The 21,270-nt window shown below is 39.4% G+C and overlaps 1 protein-coding gene across 2 annotated transcripts; it reads right to left on the bottom strand.

The window, feature by feature from the left end:
* Positions 1 to 1,058: 1,058 nt before the first annotated feature.
* LOC111991630 (auxilin-related protein 2) lies at positions 1,059 to 19,427 on the bottom strand. Of its 2 annotated transcripts, none has more exons than XM_065781284.1 (8): positions 18,312 to 19,427; positions 15,007 to 16,678; positions 14,796 to 14,904; positions 14,591 to 14,688; positions 14,365 to 14,430; positions 13,608 to 13,697; positions 2,276 to 2,452; positions 1,059 to 1,597 (listed from the first exon to the last, which is right to left on the bottom strand). In XM_065781284.1, the coding sequence occupies exons 1-8, from the start codon at positions 18,986 to 18,988 to the stop codon at positions 1,559 to 1,561; spliced, it is 2,928 nt and encodes a 975-aa protein (XP_065637356.1). In that variant the 5' UTR covers positions 18,989 to 19,427; the 3' UTR covers positions 1,059 to 1,558. The 2 variants fall into 2 exon arrangements, with proteins under 2 accessions (XP_065637356.1, XP_065637355.1); XM_065781283.1 differs by having other exon boundaries at positions 14,796 to 14,928; positions 18,312 to 19,425.
* Between the last annotated feature and the right edge of the window lie 1,843 nt (positions 19,428 to 21,270).

Raw genomic sequence — 21,270 nt, 5'->3', positions numbered from 1 at the left:
TCTATAAAAGCATTTTTAATTCTTATTCATTCTCTATTTCCTTTATCTCTAAATTTTTCTGTTACAATTTTTACAAATGAACTCACTTATGTGATAGGTGGGAAATTTAGATAAATGAGAGTGCAACCTAAAAGCATGTGGGTCATAGATCCTACCTACTTCACCAAAAAAGTGGGTAAATACTTAAGTACTTCCAGAATATAGTAAAATAATATTCTCCTCTCTCACATTTATAGTAAATTTCACTATGAATTTAATTAGTAGACTCCACCATAAATGTAATAGGAGGGAACATCATTCACCTAGTATCTAAGAAGTACTCCAAAAATAGTGGTTAGAAAAGTGGTCATTTGCCCACATCCGAGCAACAGGCTAAATATCTTTTCGGCTGAGGAAAGGAGGCAAATAGTCGCTTCTAGTGAAGTTGTGAGCCGTACTTACCTCAATGAGATATCATGCCAAAATTTGGTCACTTGTCGACTTAAGAAGGGGCCAATTGGTGGCATGACTCGCATGAGAGCCGTGGCTCTACCTACCTCAATTTATTTTAATTAATTAATAAAAGTTCAAGTAGGAAATATTTGGGACTTACTAAAATACCAAGAATTTGAAATATATACATTCCAACATTAAGGGCAAGCAACTTAAGAAAATATGCATCAGGTACCAAAGGTTTTAACCATACCTATAATTAATAAGTAGGAACTAGATTAACCATGGTGGAGTTAGACTCATTTAGCCAAGCCAGTAGTTGGAGAAAAACTAAGTTGCAGTGCAGGCCTGCAACCTAACATGCCCATATTATGCCTCTACTCTACTCTTTATTAGCCAGAGACTTTCCCATTATGCGAATATGAGAATGAGAGAATTCTCATTTTGGTTGAGAAATGAGAAAATACATCTTAGTTGGACAAGGACTAAGTTGAGTGCAGGCCCTAATTTCTCTTGGTACGAATGGAAGAAATTTATGTACAAAAAGCATACGAGTGTTCAAGCTTTGATAGGCTCAAGGAGTGCCCTACCGATGAAAAATACAACCAAATCAAACATCACACTCAGAAAAGCAATACACTCGAATCTTTATCATAATTAAATTCTCAACTCAATCGCACACTGGCAAGTCAATGTTTTGATATCAATACACATGATGGTATACATATAATAAATGAATTGTTCTATATCACAAAAGTACAAAAAGAACTTACAAAAAACAGACTGGCCTTCTCAATGAAGTGAGTTGACATAATGAAATTGGCACGGGCTTGATGCCAAGAAAATACTACTCTACATCAACTGGCCATTCTGAACTTCATACTCAGATCTTGGAGCCCAGATAACCCTTGAAGGAACATCAAGTATGGTAATAGAAGACAGGATACAACACAGGCATCTCCGTGGCTATGGAAGGAGCCCTCCTTTAGCAGTAGATACATTTAAACTTCAACCAAAATTCACTATCGCTGTGAAGAAGTCCAAGAACAGATGTCTGTTTCACCTCCCAACAAATGGTGCAGTTACCCAATGAATTTAATTTGATGTGGAAAAACCACCGTAATATTTAAAAAAGCTCCTCAGAATTGAACTTGTTCCAAGCTTCCTGTGATCATATTATCAAACCTTTAATGAGAACAATCCAGAGAAATGTAACCAAAGTACTATTTAACTTATCCAACAATAAGTGTGCGTTTGACTCCAGCTTAAAAAACTAAATTATTTTGCTATTCAGCTTATTTTTGCTACTATTCATGGGTCTTACTGCACTTGTTGGTACTATTCATAGGTCCTATTATATTATTTCAACTAACTTTTACCTTTATCTACAGTACTTTCAGCAAAAAGTTTTCAATTTCAGTAAAATAAGTGGATCCCAAATAGACCCTAAATAGAACCAAAAATGAAAAGGCTTCAACTTATCAAACATTTCTCTGGAGTAGAATTTAATGATATAGGTAGATAGTTTTTGTAATTATATGATGGAAGTTCCACAAATGAAGGTGAGTGAAGGCAGAAACACTCCAGAGAATGCTACATGCAGCAATTCTTATAATCTGTGGTTTATTCACCTTTACAGCATGAATGTACAAACTCAATGCTTGGCAAATTTTGCTACCATATATATTTACATTTAACACCAAAAAGCCAGAATTGTTACTAGAGATAACTCTATCAATTGCAGTGTCAAATGTCAATAGACCATGGCCTCTCACACACACCAGAAAAACTAATTTTACAGAGCAATAAAATTATTTAGATGGATTGGAGATTCATTAAGTACCTTTAGGAGGTCAAACACCTTCTCAGCAATATATTTCTGTTGAAGGGTGGCACCCTTTTGTTGCACCTTATCAGGGTGGATGCACAAGGTTGCCTTCCTATAAACCTTTTTAACTGCAGGCCCTGTAATCATATCAGTCAAAGAAACTGGCTGCCAACCACATTCAGGCCAGAGTACCTGATCATCCAGAGAATGAATCCAGTCAATAAAAACAATACACACACCAATTACTGAAACCATTTGTATAAGCAAATACTAACTTACAACATTTAGAAATCACATATTCTCAGTGAAGACAAACCAGTTCATCAAATCCGTCCCAAATTTAGAAAAATTGTTAATTAAGACATGTGAAACTAATAACTTACCTTCTAAAAGAGATCAATCAGTACAGCAAGAACTTAAAAACAACCATGTTAACTCCACCATGTGACATAAGCAGCACGAAGCAAATGTTTAGTTTTATTTTTAAGTGACAGGATCAATTCTGTAATTTTCTGGTTTATGAACACAGGTCCATTGGGTCTTATTTTGATTTTTGACTATTTTATCGGTTTCTATTTGAGTTTAGTTATTTAGTTTGGGCTTAGTAATAAAATCCCAAGGATTCCAAGTCCAACTCTTATTAGGGTTTCAAGAAATCTGAGTTTAGGTATTAGTTATATATTTATATGGATGTAATACTTTTTATTGAGAGAAAAAGAATAGATTTCCTAAATCTTCAGAGGCTATGAAGCTTTGTTTAAGATTTGTGTAATACAACCTTCTTTAAGGTGTGATGCCAAGGAAATACTAGGTCTAATGGCTAGAAGTTCATTGTTTTTCCTTTTCTGTTCTTAAAATTCGCAGCAATGTAAAGTTAAAACCTTGCAAACACACCTTCGTTTGTAACCTTTTGAACCCTAAACCACGCATGACTCATCCATCATATATCCCTAAATAACCAAAGTTATTAATGTTGCACCAGACTGGCCAATACAACCTGTATTCTTTGTACCAGCTACTAATCTGGTACACTTACCTCCTTAAAATGTACCAGTTTAGATACCAAACTTTTTATGTTGTTTCGGCTTCATATAATCCGCTTATATAATATTTATCAAAAAAATATTTTGACTTCAACACAGTTCTTGTTCCTCATAGCATCATGCATTTTCATCCAAATACACCACATGAGACAAAGGAATTGCCTTCCAAATCCCCCCAATACCCCTCCGGCCAAACCCCCTGCCAAGTCTCTAACATCTCTCCACTGAAAACGACATCACCCAAGAAACACCAAATAAACATAATATCATAAGACTACAATTCCCGAGCCAGCACACAATGTAGAAATAAATTATTCACATCCTCCCTGTAACTTTTACATATAAAAAAGGAAGTTTTTTAAAACTTTTGAAAACTTACAGATGGACAAGCACCGCCAGACTACTCTATCTAGTCTCCAGTGCTTATACGATTGTGTGACTGAAATTGAACAAAATGATATATCTTCCTACTCCACCTTCTTTTTCAAAGTTTCACTGCCTTCGGTTTTTCCCCTCTGTGCACTCATCTCAACACCTTAATCATCTTTTCCTCGGTAAAGCTCTCTGGTTTCTTTGCCCAATCACTCTATTTTGTCTTCTTTTTCTTTTTTTCTTTTTTTGAATTGAATATTTTGTCTTGTTTGTTGGTCAGTAGTCCACCAGCCCACGTGACTCATTAAATGAGTTGCAAATTGAATTTTTTTTCATGGTGATTTGATGACATGGTCAACCCCATGATGGATGGGTATAATGGGCTTGGTTATTGCTAATTGATTTTATTTTTTTTTAATCTTGGTCATTTAATGAGAGACACCAACACAGCCTTAGTCCCAAAATTTTGGGAGTCAACTATGGATCCTCGACATATTAATGAGGATCCGCCACATGTACTATTTCTACCATTATATTCTATCTAAAATAATACTCTTTGTTACTTCCATAATTGACATGTCTTTTTTTACTTCTTTTACTGATGCTATTTTTGGTTTTCCTCTACATTTTTTTCGTTCTTTCAACTTGAATAAACTGTCTTACCAGTGCAATAATCGCTCACCTCTGAATCTCAAACGAATCTCCCTCATCTTTTTATCAATAGGGACCACCCTATCTTTAAGCGTATTTCCTCATTTCAAATTCTATCTTTCCGTGTATCTCCACTTATCAGTCTTAACATTCTCATTATAGCTACAACCATTTTATGAATAAGTTGCTTCTTAACAGCCCAACATTCAATACCATAGAGCATAGCCGGTCTTATAGTAGTCTTTTAAAATTTCTCCTTCAACTTAATAGGTATTCTAGGATCACACAATACTCTTGATGTGCTTCTCTAAATTATCCACCTTCCTCTTATCATATGATTCACATCCTCTTCAATCTTTCAATCTTAATGAATTATTGATCCAAGAATTTATTGACACAACTACATGTGGGAAAGAATTACAAGGGTTTTAGGATCTAATCATAAAGTGAAGGAATCTGCAAAGCTAGAACAGCCTAAACAAAAAATTGAATTTCCATACAGCCAGCTTAAAAGCTAGAACAACCCTGCTATAAAATTTGAACAAGAAAACCAAAAAGGAACACCTAAACACGATGTTCAAATCCTAAAAAGCTTGCAGATGAGTCCAAACAAGAAGCTGAAAAGTCAAAAGCAGAAATTTTTGATGTAAAGAAAGCTTTTGAATTGCTTGAAAAAGACAAGTTTCAATAAGGCGCTTCGCCATAGAGCCTTAGAGGTGCCTTGGTGGCACTTCACCTCGCTTGGCTTGCCTTTGACTACCATGGTTTTCCTCAAATCCTACTATTCCTGTTCACCATTAGAAAACCTATATTACTCTATTTTCTAGCCCTTTCCCACCAAACACAAACCCTAATTTATAAAAAAGCTCATATCTCCAATCTGATTTTTGCTTCCTTCCTATTAGTCCTACATCACCCCATTTGGTGATGCAGGTTTGGGGATTAAGAAGCTAATGCTTTTTAATCAAGCTTTGTTGGGAAAATGATTGTGGCACTATGGGGAAGAAGAAAATGCATTATGGAGGAAGATGGTAGATATAAAGTATGGCACTACTTGAGAGGCTCTAAGAAGGTTAGGGACTTTACGTTGGTGAAGGCTTATGAAAGAATATTAGAAGTGGGGAAAGTTTCTCACTGTTTATTAGATATTCTGTTGGTGAGGGGTCTAGAATATGATTTTGCATGATTTAAGCATGATTTGTGGAAAGACGAGACCACTCTTTAGGAGAGATAACCTAGCCCTTCCATTATTGCTAGGGTCAAATATGCTAAAGTGGCAGATTACATGGAGAATAGGAATGGGCGTTTTTATAGAAATCCATTATTCATTAGAGAGGTGCAAGACTGTGAAATAGAATATATGATTCAATCACTGGATGATGCATATACTACAATGTTATGTCACAAGGAGGAAAGACAAACTAGAAAATTGGTATGGCTCCCTTCAAAGACTGAAGGCTTCCAAGTGAATGGTTATTATAAGCAATTGAGAGGAAGTAGGAATCTCTTTTTTTTTTAGACATGGAACCCAACCAAGGCAGGGCCCTTTGGACCCACCCCTAGGAAGTAAACCACATATACACAACCCTACCGCCAGAACGGTGTATCAAGTAATCCAGGGTAACTCCTAGTGGGGATTGAACGCAGGATTTCTGGGTGTACAACTCATCCCAAGCCTTCAACCACTAGGGTGCTCCCTGACAGGTTGAGAGGAGGTAGGAATCTTTTTCCTTGGCAATGTATTTGGAAAGCTCACGTATCGCCAATGGTGGATTTTTTTTTCATATGGTGTGCATCGTTAGGTAAGATCTTTGACTACAAATAACCTTTAGAAGCAAGGGTTAATCAATATGGATTGGTGCTTTATGTGCAAAAGACAAGGAGAATGGGGTAGGTCATCTCTATCTCCATTGTGCAGTGGCTCAGCAATTGTGATCTCAAAATTTCTCTTTCTTTGATGTGGCCAGTGTAATGCCTTCTTTCATGTTGGAATTATTCAGTTTTTTTTTTTTTTTTGATAAGTAAAAAGATGTATATTCAAAGAGCTACCTCATGAAAAACAAAAGGTAGAGCAAGGATTACAGAGAAGGAAACAAACAACAAGAAAATACAACAAAACAAACAAAAGCCAACATAAGAACTAAGTACAGAGCAGAGAATTAAGGAACAAAGGGAGAGAGTCACTAGAGGTGATTCCCCAAGCCCTAGACCAATCAAAAAGAGAACCACTAAAGAAAGCGAGCAACTGATTATTGGATTTGTCCGTATCCTCAAAAGTTCTCCAATTCCGCTCCCTCCAGATACACCACATAAGGCACAAAGGAGCTAAATTCCAAATGCTAGAAGAATGCTTTCCAAACCAATTCCACCAACCAAAAAGCGTATCTGCAACCGATCTTGGCAGAACCCATGAGATCCCAAAGGTTCTAAAAACCAAGCTCCACAGCAGATAAGCTTTTTCACAATGAAGAGGTAAATGATTCACTGTCTCCCCATTACTACGACACATAATGCACCGGTCAACAAAAGCCACTCCTCTACGCCTCAGAATGTCTCCTGTACGAATCTTCTCCCAAGTCGCAGTCCAAACAAAGAAAGAGACGCGCGGAGGAGCCTTAACCTTCCAAATACCTTTCCAAGGAAAGATAATAGGCAAAGGACAACGAAGCTTGTTGTAGAAAGAGCGAATATCAAAAACCCCCTTCTTTGTCAACATCCACCTCATACGGTCTCCAAGCTCAGAACGAGGCAAATTAGAACCTAAGGTACGGAGGAATTCATCCACCTCACCCATCTCCCAATCATTAGGATCCCTTAATAAGCGAACATTCCAGCTTCTCTGAGCCTCCATCCCCAACCTTTCGAGAGACAAGGCCACCGATGCCTCTCTATTAGAAGCAATCCCATACACTAATGGGAAGGATCGATGGAGTGGTAAGTCCCCACACCACCTATCTGTCCAAAACTTCACTCTATCCCCCACCCCTACTTCAAATTGAATGCATTTACTAAACGCCTCCCAACCTTTTCGAATACTTCTCCATAAACCGCACCCATAGGCACCCCTGCCCAGCTTAGAAGACCAACCCCCCCACTCTTCCCCAAACTTCGAAACTACAACCCTCCTCCAAAGACGAGTCTCCTCAACCCCAAACCGCCATAACCATTTTCCTAGTAAGGCTTTGTTGAAAGTGGTTATTTTCCTAACACCCAGACCACCGTTCGCCTTAGGAGCACAAACCTTATCCCACCCCACCAAGTGAGCCTTCGAATCCCCCCACAAGAAGTCCCTTTGCATCTTCTCAATCTTCTTCGCCACATGCGATGGAATGGTAAAAAGAGACAAATAATAAGTAGGAAGGCTAGATAGCGTACTCTTAAGTAACGTCAATCTTCCACCTTTCGACAGATACAGCTTCTTCCACCCAGCCAGCTTTCGCTTAATTTTCTCCAAAATAGGATTCCAAATAGAGGGAGACTTATGAGGAGCCCCTAGCGGCATACCCAGATAGGTCATAGGCAAAGTCCCAATCCTACAACCCAGAATCTCTGCCAAGACATGCACATTATTGACCTCTCCTATAGGAACCATCTCGCTTTTTAGGACATTAACCTTCAAACCTGTCACAGCCTGAAAACAGAGGAGAAGCATCCGAATGTGAAGGATCTGCTCCTCTTCCGCATCGCAAAAAAGGATAGTGTCATCCGCAAACAGAAGATGAGAGACACATTCCCCTTCACCCCGTCTACCATCTGCCTTAAAACCCCTAATCAAACCAGCACCTTCAACTCTTTTCAGCATTCTGCTTAAAACCTCCATAATAACCAAAAACAACATAGGAGAAAGCGGGTCCCCTTGTCTCAAACCCCTCGTGCTCTTAAAGAAGTCAGCTGGAGTTCCATTAACCAAAATAGAGAAATGAACGGTTGAGATACAAGTCCGGATCCATCTACACCACTTCTCCCCAAAGCCCATTCTCTTCAAGAGATCTAATAAAGCCTCCCAGTTTACGTGGTCATAAGCTTTCTCGATATCAAGCTTACAAATGACCCCTGGAGTCTTACTCTTAACACGGCTATCAACACACTCATTAGCAATGAGAACTGAGTCAAGAATTTGTCTACCTCCCACAAAACTATTCTGGGACTCAGAGATCAGTTGGTCTAAAACCGTCTTCAAGCGATTTGCCAAAACCTTAGACAAAATCTTGTACAAGCTCCCCACCAAGCTAATAGGCCTGAAATCTCGAATATTGGAAGCATCATTCTTCTTAGGAATTAAAGCTATGAAAGTAGCGTTCAGAGATTTCTCAAACTTACTGTGGAGATAGAACTCCTCAAAAACTGCTAGAACATCTCTTTCCACCACTCTCCAGCAATGGTGAAAGAAGGCCATGGAAAAACCATCTGGACCTGGGGCTTTATCCCCAGCCAACTCATTAACAGCTAGAAGAATCTCCTCTTTCTCAAACCTCCTTTCAAGCCAACACCTCTCCGACCCATCTATCTGATCGAACTCCAAACCTTCCGCAAAAGGCCTCCACTCCTCTGTCTCCTGATACAAATTTTTATAAAATTGAACCACTTGAGCAGCCACCTCAGACGACTCCTCATACACCACCCCATCCACCTCCAAAATTCTTAGATGGTTAAACCTTCTACGGGAGTTAGCCATCTTATGGAAGAATCTAGTATTATTATCTCCTTCTTTAATCCATAACATTCTTGATTTCTGTCTCCATGAGATTTCTTCCAAAGAGAGAAGACTCTCTACTTCGGATCTCACCACACTTCTCTCACTTAACTCTGCATCAGAGAGGCCAAACTCCCCTTCCTTGGCATCAAGCAATTTCAAAGCCTCTAATAGTTGAGACTTTTTGCGTCCGACATGACCAAACTCCGACCGGTTCCACTGAATGATATCTTCTTTTAAGGCCTTCAATTTTTTGGCAAACACAAAGCTAGGAGTACCAGAGAAAGAATGCCGATTCCACCAAGAGTGAACTCTATCAATGAACCCGTCCGTTTTCAACCACATATTCTCAAACCTAAACGGACTTTTTCCCCTCGCCATTCCCCCTACCTCCACCAGAATTGGGAAATGATCTGAAACAGGACGAGGTAAAATCCGCTGGATCACATCCGGGTAATGCTCTTCCCAATCGAAAGACACCAACACTCTGTCTATCCTAGACATCGAAGGCTGATCGGAGCCGCTAGACCAGGTAAAACTCCCTCCCTCCAAAGGCAAATCAATCAAGTTAAGATCCTCAATGAACTCCGAAAAAAGATCCATAGCCGGAGTAAGACGGGAGTTACCCGACCGTTCACTAGGGAAACGAACAATATTAAAATCCCCAATGCAACACCAAGGAACGTTCCAATATTGGTGAGTGCCAACCAACTCGTCCCACATGAGCCCCCTCGCATTATTATCAATTGGGCCATATACCCCAGAACACGCCCAGGTAAAGCCATCCCCCACCCCTTTCCACAGAATAGACACAGAAAAGGAACCCAGAAGAAAGTCCAACCTCTCCAATACCCTCCTATCCCACATCAACAAAACCCCACCCGCCGTCTGGACAGCATCTAAAGCCACCCAGTCCACAAAGGGACAGCTCCACAGGCTGCCAACCATTTGTCTGTCCAAGCCGGATAGCTTGGTCTCTTGAAGGCAAATTACATCACACTTCCACTCACGCAATAAATTTTTCACAACTGACCGTTTCCGACAGTCATTCAAGCCCCTAACATTCCAAGAAAGAATTTTTAAATTCATAAAGACATGAAAATCCCAACTGATGAAATAGATCAGCAACCTACACTCTACTTGCCATCATAGTTAACCGAAGATTGCAAGTTCCTCAACTCTCTCTTCCCTCTATTCTTTTTAATGAGAGCTTTTCTAGGAATTGCAACTTTCCTATTCAACACTTTGACATCCTCCGTCTCCTTCTCAATCTTTTGTAACAGAGCAATACATAACTTCTCATGTCGACTCAGGGGAAGCCCCACCAGCTTACTAAAACCAGGAAGTCTATTCTTCACCCAACTAGAAATATCTAACGTATCCACACATTCCAATGCCTCATAATCACAGTCCAACACAGCTGCCACAGGCAGCCCAAAGGGAGTGATAGACCTCAGAGGGATTGATAAGCTATCCTCTCCTCCCAAACCCATATCTGAATTATTTAGCTCTTCCACCTCCAAAACACTCTCCCCAGGGACATCACCCACTGCCTTCGTGGGTATCACACCCAAGCCCAAATCAGAATTGTTTAACTCTTCCACCACCAATGCTCCCTCCCCGCTGACCTCACCTACTGCCTTCGTGTGAAACTCACCTGAACCCATTTTTGAGTTTTCCAATTCTTCCACCACCAAATCTCCCTCCCCAGGGGCATCACCCACAGCCAACATGGGTGTGTCCACAAACCCAGCCCTTAAAAAACACAAAAAGAAGCCAGAGAGGAAGAGAAAAGAAGAGAGAAACTCCACCGGTGACCTCAAAAACGTCAGCTCAGACTTACCCGATGAAACAGAGTGCTCATCGGAGCTGTTTCCGGCAAAATAAGGGTCGCCGGCCACCGTTGGAGGCTGAGGACCCCGGCCCAGCACCACCGGCTCAGGATCGGAGCACTGGGAACCAGCCAAGGAGCTCGCCTCCTTCATCGGGCTCTGGGTTGGTCTCTCTTCTCCAGACCGAGAGCTCTCTCCCTCTTCAAACTGACTTGGACCAGAATAAATAACATAACCCACACCTGGGCTGGACAGCAATGGGCTTGTGGCAAGGCCCAAGACTTGTTCAGCCTGTTTGGTTTCCTTTGCAACCCATTTAAGGGCCTTAGAACCTGTTATATTACAGTCCGAAGCCACTACACTTGAATCCCCTCTGAAATGCATTTCTCCCACTTTGTTTCTGTCCCAGGAAACCCGCCTCCTCCCTATCACATCAACCTCCACAATAAGACCCCTTCCTGACCAGCCATACCTCCTAGCATCACACTTCTTCATCTTTTCATAATCTTTTGAATTTAAGCTGGAGCTTGGGAAATGTAACCTCCTGTCTGCCAGATATTGCTCACCAACCTCAGCCTCCACATTAATGCTCTGCTTCCTCCTGTCCCCTCTCCCCACCTCCATCTTCTCAGTCTTACCCACCAGAAAAACCCCCTCTTTGGCACCTTGAAGTCTCAGAGTCATCCCCTTCTTTTCATCCAGCTGCTTAATGTGCTTGCTAACTTCTGATCTTCCATGGAAGCCTTGCACAACTTCAGCAAAAGTTCTAGAGTTTTGGGCTTCCAAGTTGTACCTCTGCACCTGAGGAAAAAAACTTGGAGGACCAAAACCAGCCAACTTATAGTGGGAGGGATTCAGCAGCTTTCTTAGTTCAAGGCCAAAGGTTCTCCAACCAAACTTCTCTTTGCCTTCAAGGATAATAACTGACCTCCTACATCCACCCACTTTGAGTTCAGTCAGTAGCAAGAACTGACCAAAAGAGTTGAAGCTCCTTTGGAGAGTAAAGGCAGTGTCCCCATCTCTAAAAATGAAAAACTGCTTGGAACTCTTCCCAACAACCAAGTCTTCAATGTTATTCATCAGCCATATTGCTGCATTCTTACCCATGAAAACTGATCTCATAAATAATCTGCCCCTCCCAAAGATCCTAAGCAAGAAGTAACGGCCCCCTTCCTCTAAAACTAATTTAAAGGATTTGGACTCAATGAAGAAGCTACGAACTCCCCCCATGCTGATTCTAAAAAGATACTATACCAAACCAGAGAGACAGACTCATTGTTCACTCATTGGACATATCAGTTCAAAAATGTTGGAATTATTCAGTTAGAAGGGGTACTTTGGTAAGGGAAGCAATAGGAAGGTACAGAACATTGTTGTTCCCGTGTTTAATGTGGTGCATTTGGAGATAAAATAAATGCTCATTTGCTTAGGGGTAAGAGATGCACACGTCAAAGTTGAAGTTTTTATTCTTGAAGACTTTGTAGGATCAAACTTTCAATTCTCATCTAAAAATTTCCAAGAGTTCTTGGATACCTTGAGTTTGAATTAACCTTTGTTGTTTTCTTTACTTTATTTTTAAATTTTCATTTGAGCTTTTCCTTTATATACCTCCCGTGTAATTGGGTTGTGCCCCCTTTAGCACTTTTTCTTTTAATGGATTTTCATTGCTTATCAAAAGCATTATTTCAACACCCTTAACACCAATTCTCAAATAATAAAGGCACAATGGGACTGTCTAACCAAAAAAGCCACAACTCTTAAGCCTACAAAACTGGGATTTCCAACTAGATCCAATAATAAAGACAAAAGACCCTAGCTCCCATTGGAAAACAGAAAATATAATTTGGCCCAAGCCTTGTCTATACAACATGGACATTCACATGGGCAGATCACCATGGACATTCACATTCACATGGACATTCACAAGGGCAGATCACATGGACATTCACATGGGGGAGAGAGAGAGAGTAAGAATGGGGAAAATTCACTATACAAAGACTATAACTTCCAAAGAAACCAACAGCATGGACATTCACCAGGACAAAATCTCCCCGCGTGCATACATGCAAAATTCCATATCCATTTCAATATCATTCTCACTGATCATATCACTATCAACTAACTAACATGGGCAGATCACCATAGGTAAGGCATATAAGCTTTGAAAGAGAATTGTTTTATTGTCTTAAACTCATCTTTGGTAACTACAGGGACATAGAACATTCAACAAATCAAATCCCTAAATTCAACATGATGAATTCATTTTATAATAGATCACAAATTTTCGTTTGCATCAAACGCTAAAACAATAAGAAGGTGAATGACATGCAGCTAGTAAGCACTTTGTTAATCAATTCAAACAGCAGCAAGCTGAGGGTGATAGAATTTGCTATTTGAACACGCACGCAACTTGGCCAAGGAATTTTGAAGAAACAAAACAGTGCTGCACCTATGTGTTGCATAAACAATTACTGTATTAAGAGGAAGCAGGCCAAAATACTTCTAGGCAATCAATTGATGTCATATGAGAGGCATAAAAGAGCATGAAGGAATATAGATAATGAAAACATATATTATCAACAAACAAACACACACACACACACATATATAATATAAAAATCATACATATTGCAAATCCAAGTAAAAAGCATGCGCACAAACACACACACATATAATGTACAAGGAGAACGCAATCCAAGATACTACTAAGCATTAATTGATGTCAGATAAATGGAATATAGATCACAAAAACATACATATTGCATAGTTGAGAGCAAAGCACGCAAATTCCCCTCTTTCCCTGAAGCCCAACGCTTGATCTCAGCATCCAGTGTTTCTGCAATCCTCTGAAACCATGCATGCCAGGATTGGACAATTAATAAGAACTACAGTAACTTCACATGAGTTTCAGTACAGCCTAGCGTCTAAGACACAAAAGCAATGAAACAACATATGTGTACGTGTGTGTGTGTGTGTACAGAATATGAAATGCACTGAACGAAGAAAATAAAATACAGCAATCCATACAACTATTATATTTTTTTTTTTAATAAGTAAAAAATTATTAAAAGACTAGAGAGCACCACCAAGTACACATATGGTGTACTTGAGTGGCACCAAAAATAAAAATTACAAAAAAAACAATTTTATAATTAATAATCATAAAGATGCAGCATTGATCAATGGCATTTTTCACTGAACTAGAATAAAGATGCAATGTTGATCGGTGCAACAATGTTACTAAAAAAAAAAAGCACAAACCAGCCAAGTCAGTCCTATTTGGTTCAGTTTTAGGTTTATAAAATGAAAATCCTTTAAATCTAACTATATATTTCACATAAATCAGGCCTACCCATTCATAAAATGATGGGATGGCGAGTGTGTGTAGTCATCACCATTAATTTCTTTTTTGGAAAAAGAAAAGGGTGGGGGGAGGGGGGGCCCTGTTGACGGACACAAAACAAAAACAAATGAGAAAATTAGAACATTTGATAGGAAACAACAGGTACTTACATGTCTCTCAGCTTGATCCCTCTGAGTTTGAAGGTCCCTCTCATTCTTCTCAGCCAGTGCTTTAGCCTAAAATGCAGACAACAATAACAACTTCAGTGAAACTGCACTGATAATATACACATTGAATGAACCATAGCCACCATTTAGTCCAAGTGGAATATGTACTTTAAACCCATCCTGTATAAAAGGGGACAGAGAATAAATTAGTCTAGTGACAGACACATACCGCACGCTCCTGAGTCCTCTGGTGGCGTTCCAACCTGGCTCTTCGTCTGTCTTCATTTTCTCCTTCAACATCCTGGAACTCCCCAGATGATGGAGCAGCTTTCATCCAGAAATAAAAATAATAAAACATCCAGCAGCAACATGAGATAGGAGACCACAAAAGAAGTAATATCACTACATTATTACTAAAGCTGCTTTCAAACTACCTCCAAAAATTGACGAAAGGTCGTCAACAATATTTGTTGCCGAATTTGCTTTCCTAATGTTTGTGGAAACTGTTGCAGATTTTCTCACCACTTCAGGTTCTTGCCTGTTCTGAAATTGGGAATCAAATGGTTCCTGAGATATACAATCAGGAATTCAGCAACCCAAAATTGCATGCTAAAGTAAATATATGTTTCAACCTTAAATACTCACCGAAGGGTTATTCCTAGGCCTTGGTGCACTGCTGGCTCGACCCATGCTAAAGAAGGATTCAAGATCATTTTCATTCTTTTGTTGGTTCATCCTCGCAGCAGCTGCAGCCCTTTCTCGAGCCTCTGCTGCAGCCCTTTCTACAGCAGCTCGTTCTGCCCTTACTCGTGCTTCGGCTTCAGCCCTTGCTACTGCAGCTCTCTCCTTTGCTTCTGTTGCAGCCCTTTCAGCCCTTTCCTTCGCATCTGCAGCTGCCCTTTCACGGGCTTCAGCTTGTGCTCTCTGGACAGCAGCCCTTTCAGCACGCTCTCGAGCTTCAGAATTTGCCTTCTCAACGGCAGCTTTTTCAGCTCTTAGGCGAGCATCAATAGCAGCTCTTTCACGTGCCTCCCTAGTAGCCCTTTCCACAGCTTGCCTCGCTCTCTCCCTTTCCTTCTCAAGCCTCCTCTGTTCTCTCTCCTTCTCCTCCCTTTCCCTCTCAATTTCCCTAGCTCTCTCCCTCTCCTTTTGAAGTCTTTTTTGTTCCCTCTCTTCCTCTGCCCTTTCTCTCTGCAACCGTTCACGGTCTATCCTTTCTTGTTTCTCTCTTAATACTCTCTCATCTTGCGTAGTTCTCTCATCTTTTTCTAACTGCACAGTATCTCTACTTCTAGCAGCTTTTGTACTCTCTCTCTCCCTTACTTCCCTTGCATGTCTGAATTTAGCCTCAGCTCTATCCATAGCCTCCTTCATGGCAGCGGCAACTGAGTTCATCTCCAATTCTTCACTAGGAACACCATTTGCACTCTCATCAACATTATTTTGACTCCTACCCATGGCAAAGTCATCAAGGTCATCAAAGGGAGATGCAATTGAGTCACTCGCTGCAGCAGAAGCTGACTTGGGACCCTGAGAGAATCGAGCAGAATTTGGGAAAGAATTGTACTCATTCATCTTTCTTGAATTTGTGTAAGCAGGGGAACCTGATCTTCCCCTTGAATTTGAAACCTGTACTGGCCTGGGGGGAGGGGGCCTTGAAGGTGGTGGAGCACTTGTGGGTTGTGTGAAAAGAGGAATCTCTGATACAGTCAGCCATACATCTTCCGATGATTCCAAATTTTCTTCAGATCTAGGAGACATATCTACGTGAACATTTGCCTCATTAGAACTAGCATTTACATAGGAAGGGGGGGAAGCTGTTTGACCAAAAGATTTATGAGAATCAGATGAAAATGTTGGCATGTCGAATGGAGTCTGATGAGACTCCTGATCACTTTGAACGGGTGTTTTCCTCTGTGAGTGACTTTCAGGACTTCTCACAGACGTTCTTTGAATTGATTCTTTACTAGTGGAAGTTCTGTTCCAACTCGCGTTTGTATCTGTCCTTGAAGGACTCTTGTCCTTCCCCCTGTTACTCCTCTCTGCTGAAAATGCTGGTACAGATTTCCCAAGGCCTTCAAAGGGGTCAGCATCATCATTTACTCCTCCATTAGCAGCAGAAAAATCCTCACTTTTTGTGCTTCGTGAATTATTGAGCTTACTAATTTCTTCTAATGGATCAACAAAGTGCTCAGGAGATGAAACAACAGGATGTGAAGTTGATTCTAATATTTTAAAGGGGTCTTCCATGTCGCTGGAGGGAGATCTAGCTGCATTGACAGTTGGTTCTGAGGACCAACTGGTCTCTGAAGTTGGCCTGTGAAAAAAGCAACAAGGTGCCAATGCATAAATCAACTAATACTACTACATTACAGCAAATATGTAGATAAATATTGGCATATACTTACACAAAATGTTACAGTATATAATGAAACCAACAGAGTAAAAGGTATTACATAACACTGTTACTAATTTTTCTTTCTTGTGTTTCAATAAGAACATACTAGTACTTATAAAAAAAAAAAAATGTAAATACTAGTGTTAACTAGAAAATATTGGTGAATGTTACTGCGTCTGTCCCATTTCTACATAATCTCAGTCATTATATTCACATGATTATAGAGATTGGACGCATCAAAGACTGACTAGCATGTTAATGCCAAAGAAAAGGATAGTGAATGTCAAAATATCTCAAACATAATTTCCATTGGGTGACACTTTTTTCTTTTGATAAGTAAATGATGTGACACATAATGACATAAAGGACACTAAAGACTCTTCTATCCCAAAGAAAGATGCTTGTTCATGTTGGATGCCATGATACAGGAATTGACTTTATACCAAAAGACATTTTAATAAATTCATTGTTAACATGAAGGCATAAAAAAAACAACCAACAACAACAACAACAACATACCATGCAGGTACTGACTGTATAATCCTGTTTTGTGCATTTGCCCATTTTTATAGTTCTACCATCCCAATCAACCGCAATGCCCACAAATCACAAAAATTTTATGATTAATCATCTTCAAAAGGTTCCAACATGGTTATTGACACTGAATGCTATCTCCAATGATTGCAGGAGACATAAAATTTCCTCCAAAAATCACAAGTTCCAAACATGTACCTTCCACAATCACAGAAATATATTTACGACCCAAAGTTTATATCTGATACAGAATATACAGAAATTTATTTTCTTCTCCTTGACTAAAAAAATAAAATAAATCCCACAATACAAGCAAACTTGAGTAATTAGAGTGTGTTAGTAATTGGATTACACAACTTGATACCCAACTCTCTTCTATTTTTCGGTTTTTCTTTTCTTTTTTTTCTTTGAGGGGGAGGGAATTCTTGAACTGCACGTCTTGGGAGGAGGAATCAATGTAATATTGAACAGAACCCAAACTTTACCCAAGCAAACACACTATCCTTCTCCAGTTTACCCATATATTTAAACCACATCAGCTTGCGATTTTCCTTATTATTTCAAGTGCCCTCTCAAATTACTTCTCCTAGTTCATTAGTAATTTTCACTATTCTCCAACCCATTTGTTTTCTATTTATTTACTTCAACTTGAATGAAATCAAATACAATATGTTTTCCAGAGTTTCCTTTGTCAAATCCAACCTCAACCCACAAATCAAAATCCAAATCAGATGCTACCCATAATCCAATTCCACTCCACCAGTAGTTAGCTCTAAACCCAATTAACCATTACCACAAAAATGTCAATCGAATCACACATCAAAACCAATATAACAGCTATATAGTTCAAAATTCAAACCCAACAAATTCAACTATGCAAAATCAACTTAGGTAATCAGCAAAATGCCAATCAAATTCCACATCAAAACAGATATGAATCAAACCAAAGCCAAAGAAAAAAGAAAAAAAACTTAATTGTTTCAAATTGAAGATCAGCAATCTTAGTTAGAGCAATTACCTTTCACTAGGAACCCTAGAACCACCGAAGCCAGGTAGCAAATCATCGAAATCCGGCACACTCTTCTTCTCCTCCCTCTGCGATCGCTTTGCATTTACGCCCGAACCCTTTGACTCACGCTCCACCTTCCCGAACCCCCCTAGAAGATCGTCAAACGCATCGCTCCCGCTCCCGCTCCCGCTCCCACTCCCAATCCCGCTACCGCTCCGTTTCGGCGGCGATGAAGCTGCAACCGATGTGAAAACGTCTTCGTACTTCGCGTTTGCCGACGAGCTCTTGAGCCCGGGGACTCCATCAAAAATGTCATCATCGTAAACCGGCTTGTCGTAGACAGGTGGAGGAGGCGCCGACGATGAAGACGAAGACTTCACCGGAGCACCGGAATCGCGAAACATATCGAAATTGAAGGAGGAAGAAGTCGCGGTGGCAGCGTCCGATTTGGGGGCGTAGCGAGCGGAGCCGAAGAGATCGCCGAATCCGGAACCGAAATCTTGGGATTTCTGCTGTGGGTTGGCGGTGAAGAGAGAATCGCGATCTTCGAAGGAATTGGAGGAGGAGCGAGGACGCGTTGATGATCCTCCGATGGTGGAGGTGGATTTGGAACCGGCCATCGGAGCCGATTTGCCTTGGGGTTTGAAGCCGAAATCGGAAGCTAATAGGCCCTCGAAGTCGTTCATTTCGGCCGGAATTTCGGAGGGCAAAATCGGAAAAAGGAAACGAAAATTTTCAGATCTGAGGGATAGGAGAGAAATGAAGAGATCTGAATTTGATTTTGATATTGACAAGGTCCAAGCATGCGGTGAAGAGATATAGAGAGATAGAGAGGATTGGAGTTGTTAGCTCCAAGGCCTTCTTCCCTTCTTCTTCTTCTTTCTTCTTTTTTCTTCTTCTTTTTTTTTTTTTATTTTTTTTTTTTTTTTCTTTTGTGTGTTTTTGAGTTTTTGAATTGTATTCCTTTTTTTTATTTTTTTTTATTTGATGGGTTGTTTCTTTTCTTTGTTCTCTCTTTTTATTTTCTATGCTGGTTTGGTGGTGGTGAAAAATAATGTTGGGAGAGAGAGGGGAAAGCAAAGCATAGGCAATGTGTCTATTTTTGGGTTAAAAGGTGCATGTTGTTAGAAGTTTTATGAGAAAGAAGCCACACCAAACCTTTCAAATAATATTATTCCTTTCTTTTTCTTCTTTAATTTACTGTGAATGAGTTTTATGTTTCCCTGATGGCATGTTTATTGATTTTTTTTTTTTTTTTTTAGATTTAGTATATTTATATTTTGAATGATTCTCTCAATTTTCACATCTAGATCACACCAAAACAAAAATGTGTGACTTTTAACTTTTTAAAGATGACCGATTATATGCTTGTCCTCTTTAAAAATAGTATTCTTTTGGTCAATATGGAAAATAACATTTGGTGCTAAGCTAACCGAGAAAAAAAAAAGCAAAAGAAATACCAAAAACAAACAATATTACAATGAAAAAATATAGGGGAAGTGCATTATCTCAAAATAAATAAAGACATAATAGCAGTAAAAACTCTAATTTTTTTTTTCTTTTCTTTTTTATGTGGGGTTATATCATCAATTCACACATTAAATTGGTGAAAAAACTTTAATTTTCTTTTCTTTTCTTTTTTATGTGGGGTTATATCATCAATTCACGAATTAAAATTATGAAATCACTAATTATTTAATTGTTTCTAACAAGGTTAAATATAGTTAACATTCTTAAAGTTTAGGCTAATGTCAGTTAGGTCCAAAACTTCTCAAAATTGACTAATTTGATCTCTAATCTTCGTGTGAGAGGAGAAAAATGAGTAACAGTTTAGGAACCAAGTTGATCAGTTTTGAAAAGTCTTACACATAACTAGTATTAGCCTAAAATTTAGGAGTGTTAACTGTATTTTACTCTTTCTATAAAAAATTGTATTTTACCTTTTTAATTTTATTTTTTCCTTTTTAGAAAAAACAAGATAAAAATAGTTGATTAACTTATCTGTAAGGAAAGAACCAGATTTTAAACTAGGGAAATGCATACCCAAAAAAGGAAAAACCTTTGTTGAAAAAATGGTTAATAACATCATATACCATCCCATTCCTAATGATGATGCCCTCTTTGTTGTGAACCATGTGTAATATTCTAGGAGCCAAAGTTTGATCTATTTGAATTAGTATGTGATATACTTCTTTTTTTCTTTTTTCTTTTTTCCTTTTTTGAGAAAGAAACTGTAAGGACCAAATGGTCTTGCAGCCCAAGCCCACTTAGAACAGTGAGTCGTATAGTTCAACCTTGGCCCAAATCAATAAAATTTGTAAGAGAGGGAAACGAACAACAAGATGAGGCTCTGCCCAAGGATGAAGATAGAGAAGAAAATGTTAATTTTATAGAATAGAGGAGCATATATTCCTCCACAAGCTTGCTCGAGGAGGTTGAGATTATACAAAAAGCTACACTATTCACTCTCCTCGCTCTGTGTTCTCCTTGTCTATGTTTAGTACTTCTCTTCTTTTTAGATACTTGTGTTTTCAGATCCTTTTTCCTATCAACCCCCTTTTTCCTTATATACTTCTCCTTTCTTTATATCTCAACCATCCATCCCTACCTAACTAGTTTCCCTTCATGACACTTGTCTGTTTCCACATCTGAAGAAGATGGTAGAAGAAGCTTGCTTAGTTGTGACCTGCACTGTTTAGGTCACTTCCTCATCAATGTAGCTACTAAAACTACTGCCTAACATTTAATGCAGAGGCGACAGACTACTCCAAGCCAAAAACTTTCCCTACAACCACTGACTCTCTCTCTCTCTTCAAACTTTCACTCCCACTTGGAATCCCTTAGAGTACTTTGACTCATCTCCTTCTTTCCTCGGGCGTCTTTCCTCCTCAGGCCCATGGACTGTGACATTCCCACAGTCATACCATGACTCTTCATATCCATCCTCGATCATCGGGCACCTATAAAA

This window comes from Quercus suber, unplaced genomic scaffold (genome assembly GCF_002906115.3).
Source record: "Quercus suber isolate HL8 unplaced genomic scaffold, Cork oak 2.0 scaffold_262, whole genome shotgun sequence".
NCBI classification, from domain to species: Eukaryota; Viridiplantae; Streptophyta; class Magnoliopsida; order Fagales; family Fagaceae; genus Quercus; species Quercus suber.
Note: the sequence above shows the minus strand (reverse complement) of the source record. Positions and strands in the feature narration are given on the sequence as shown.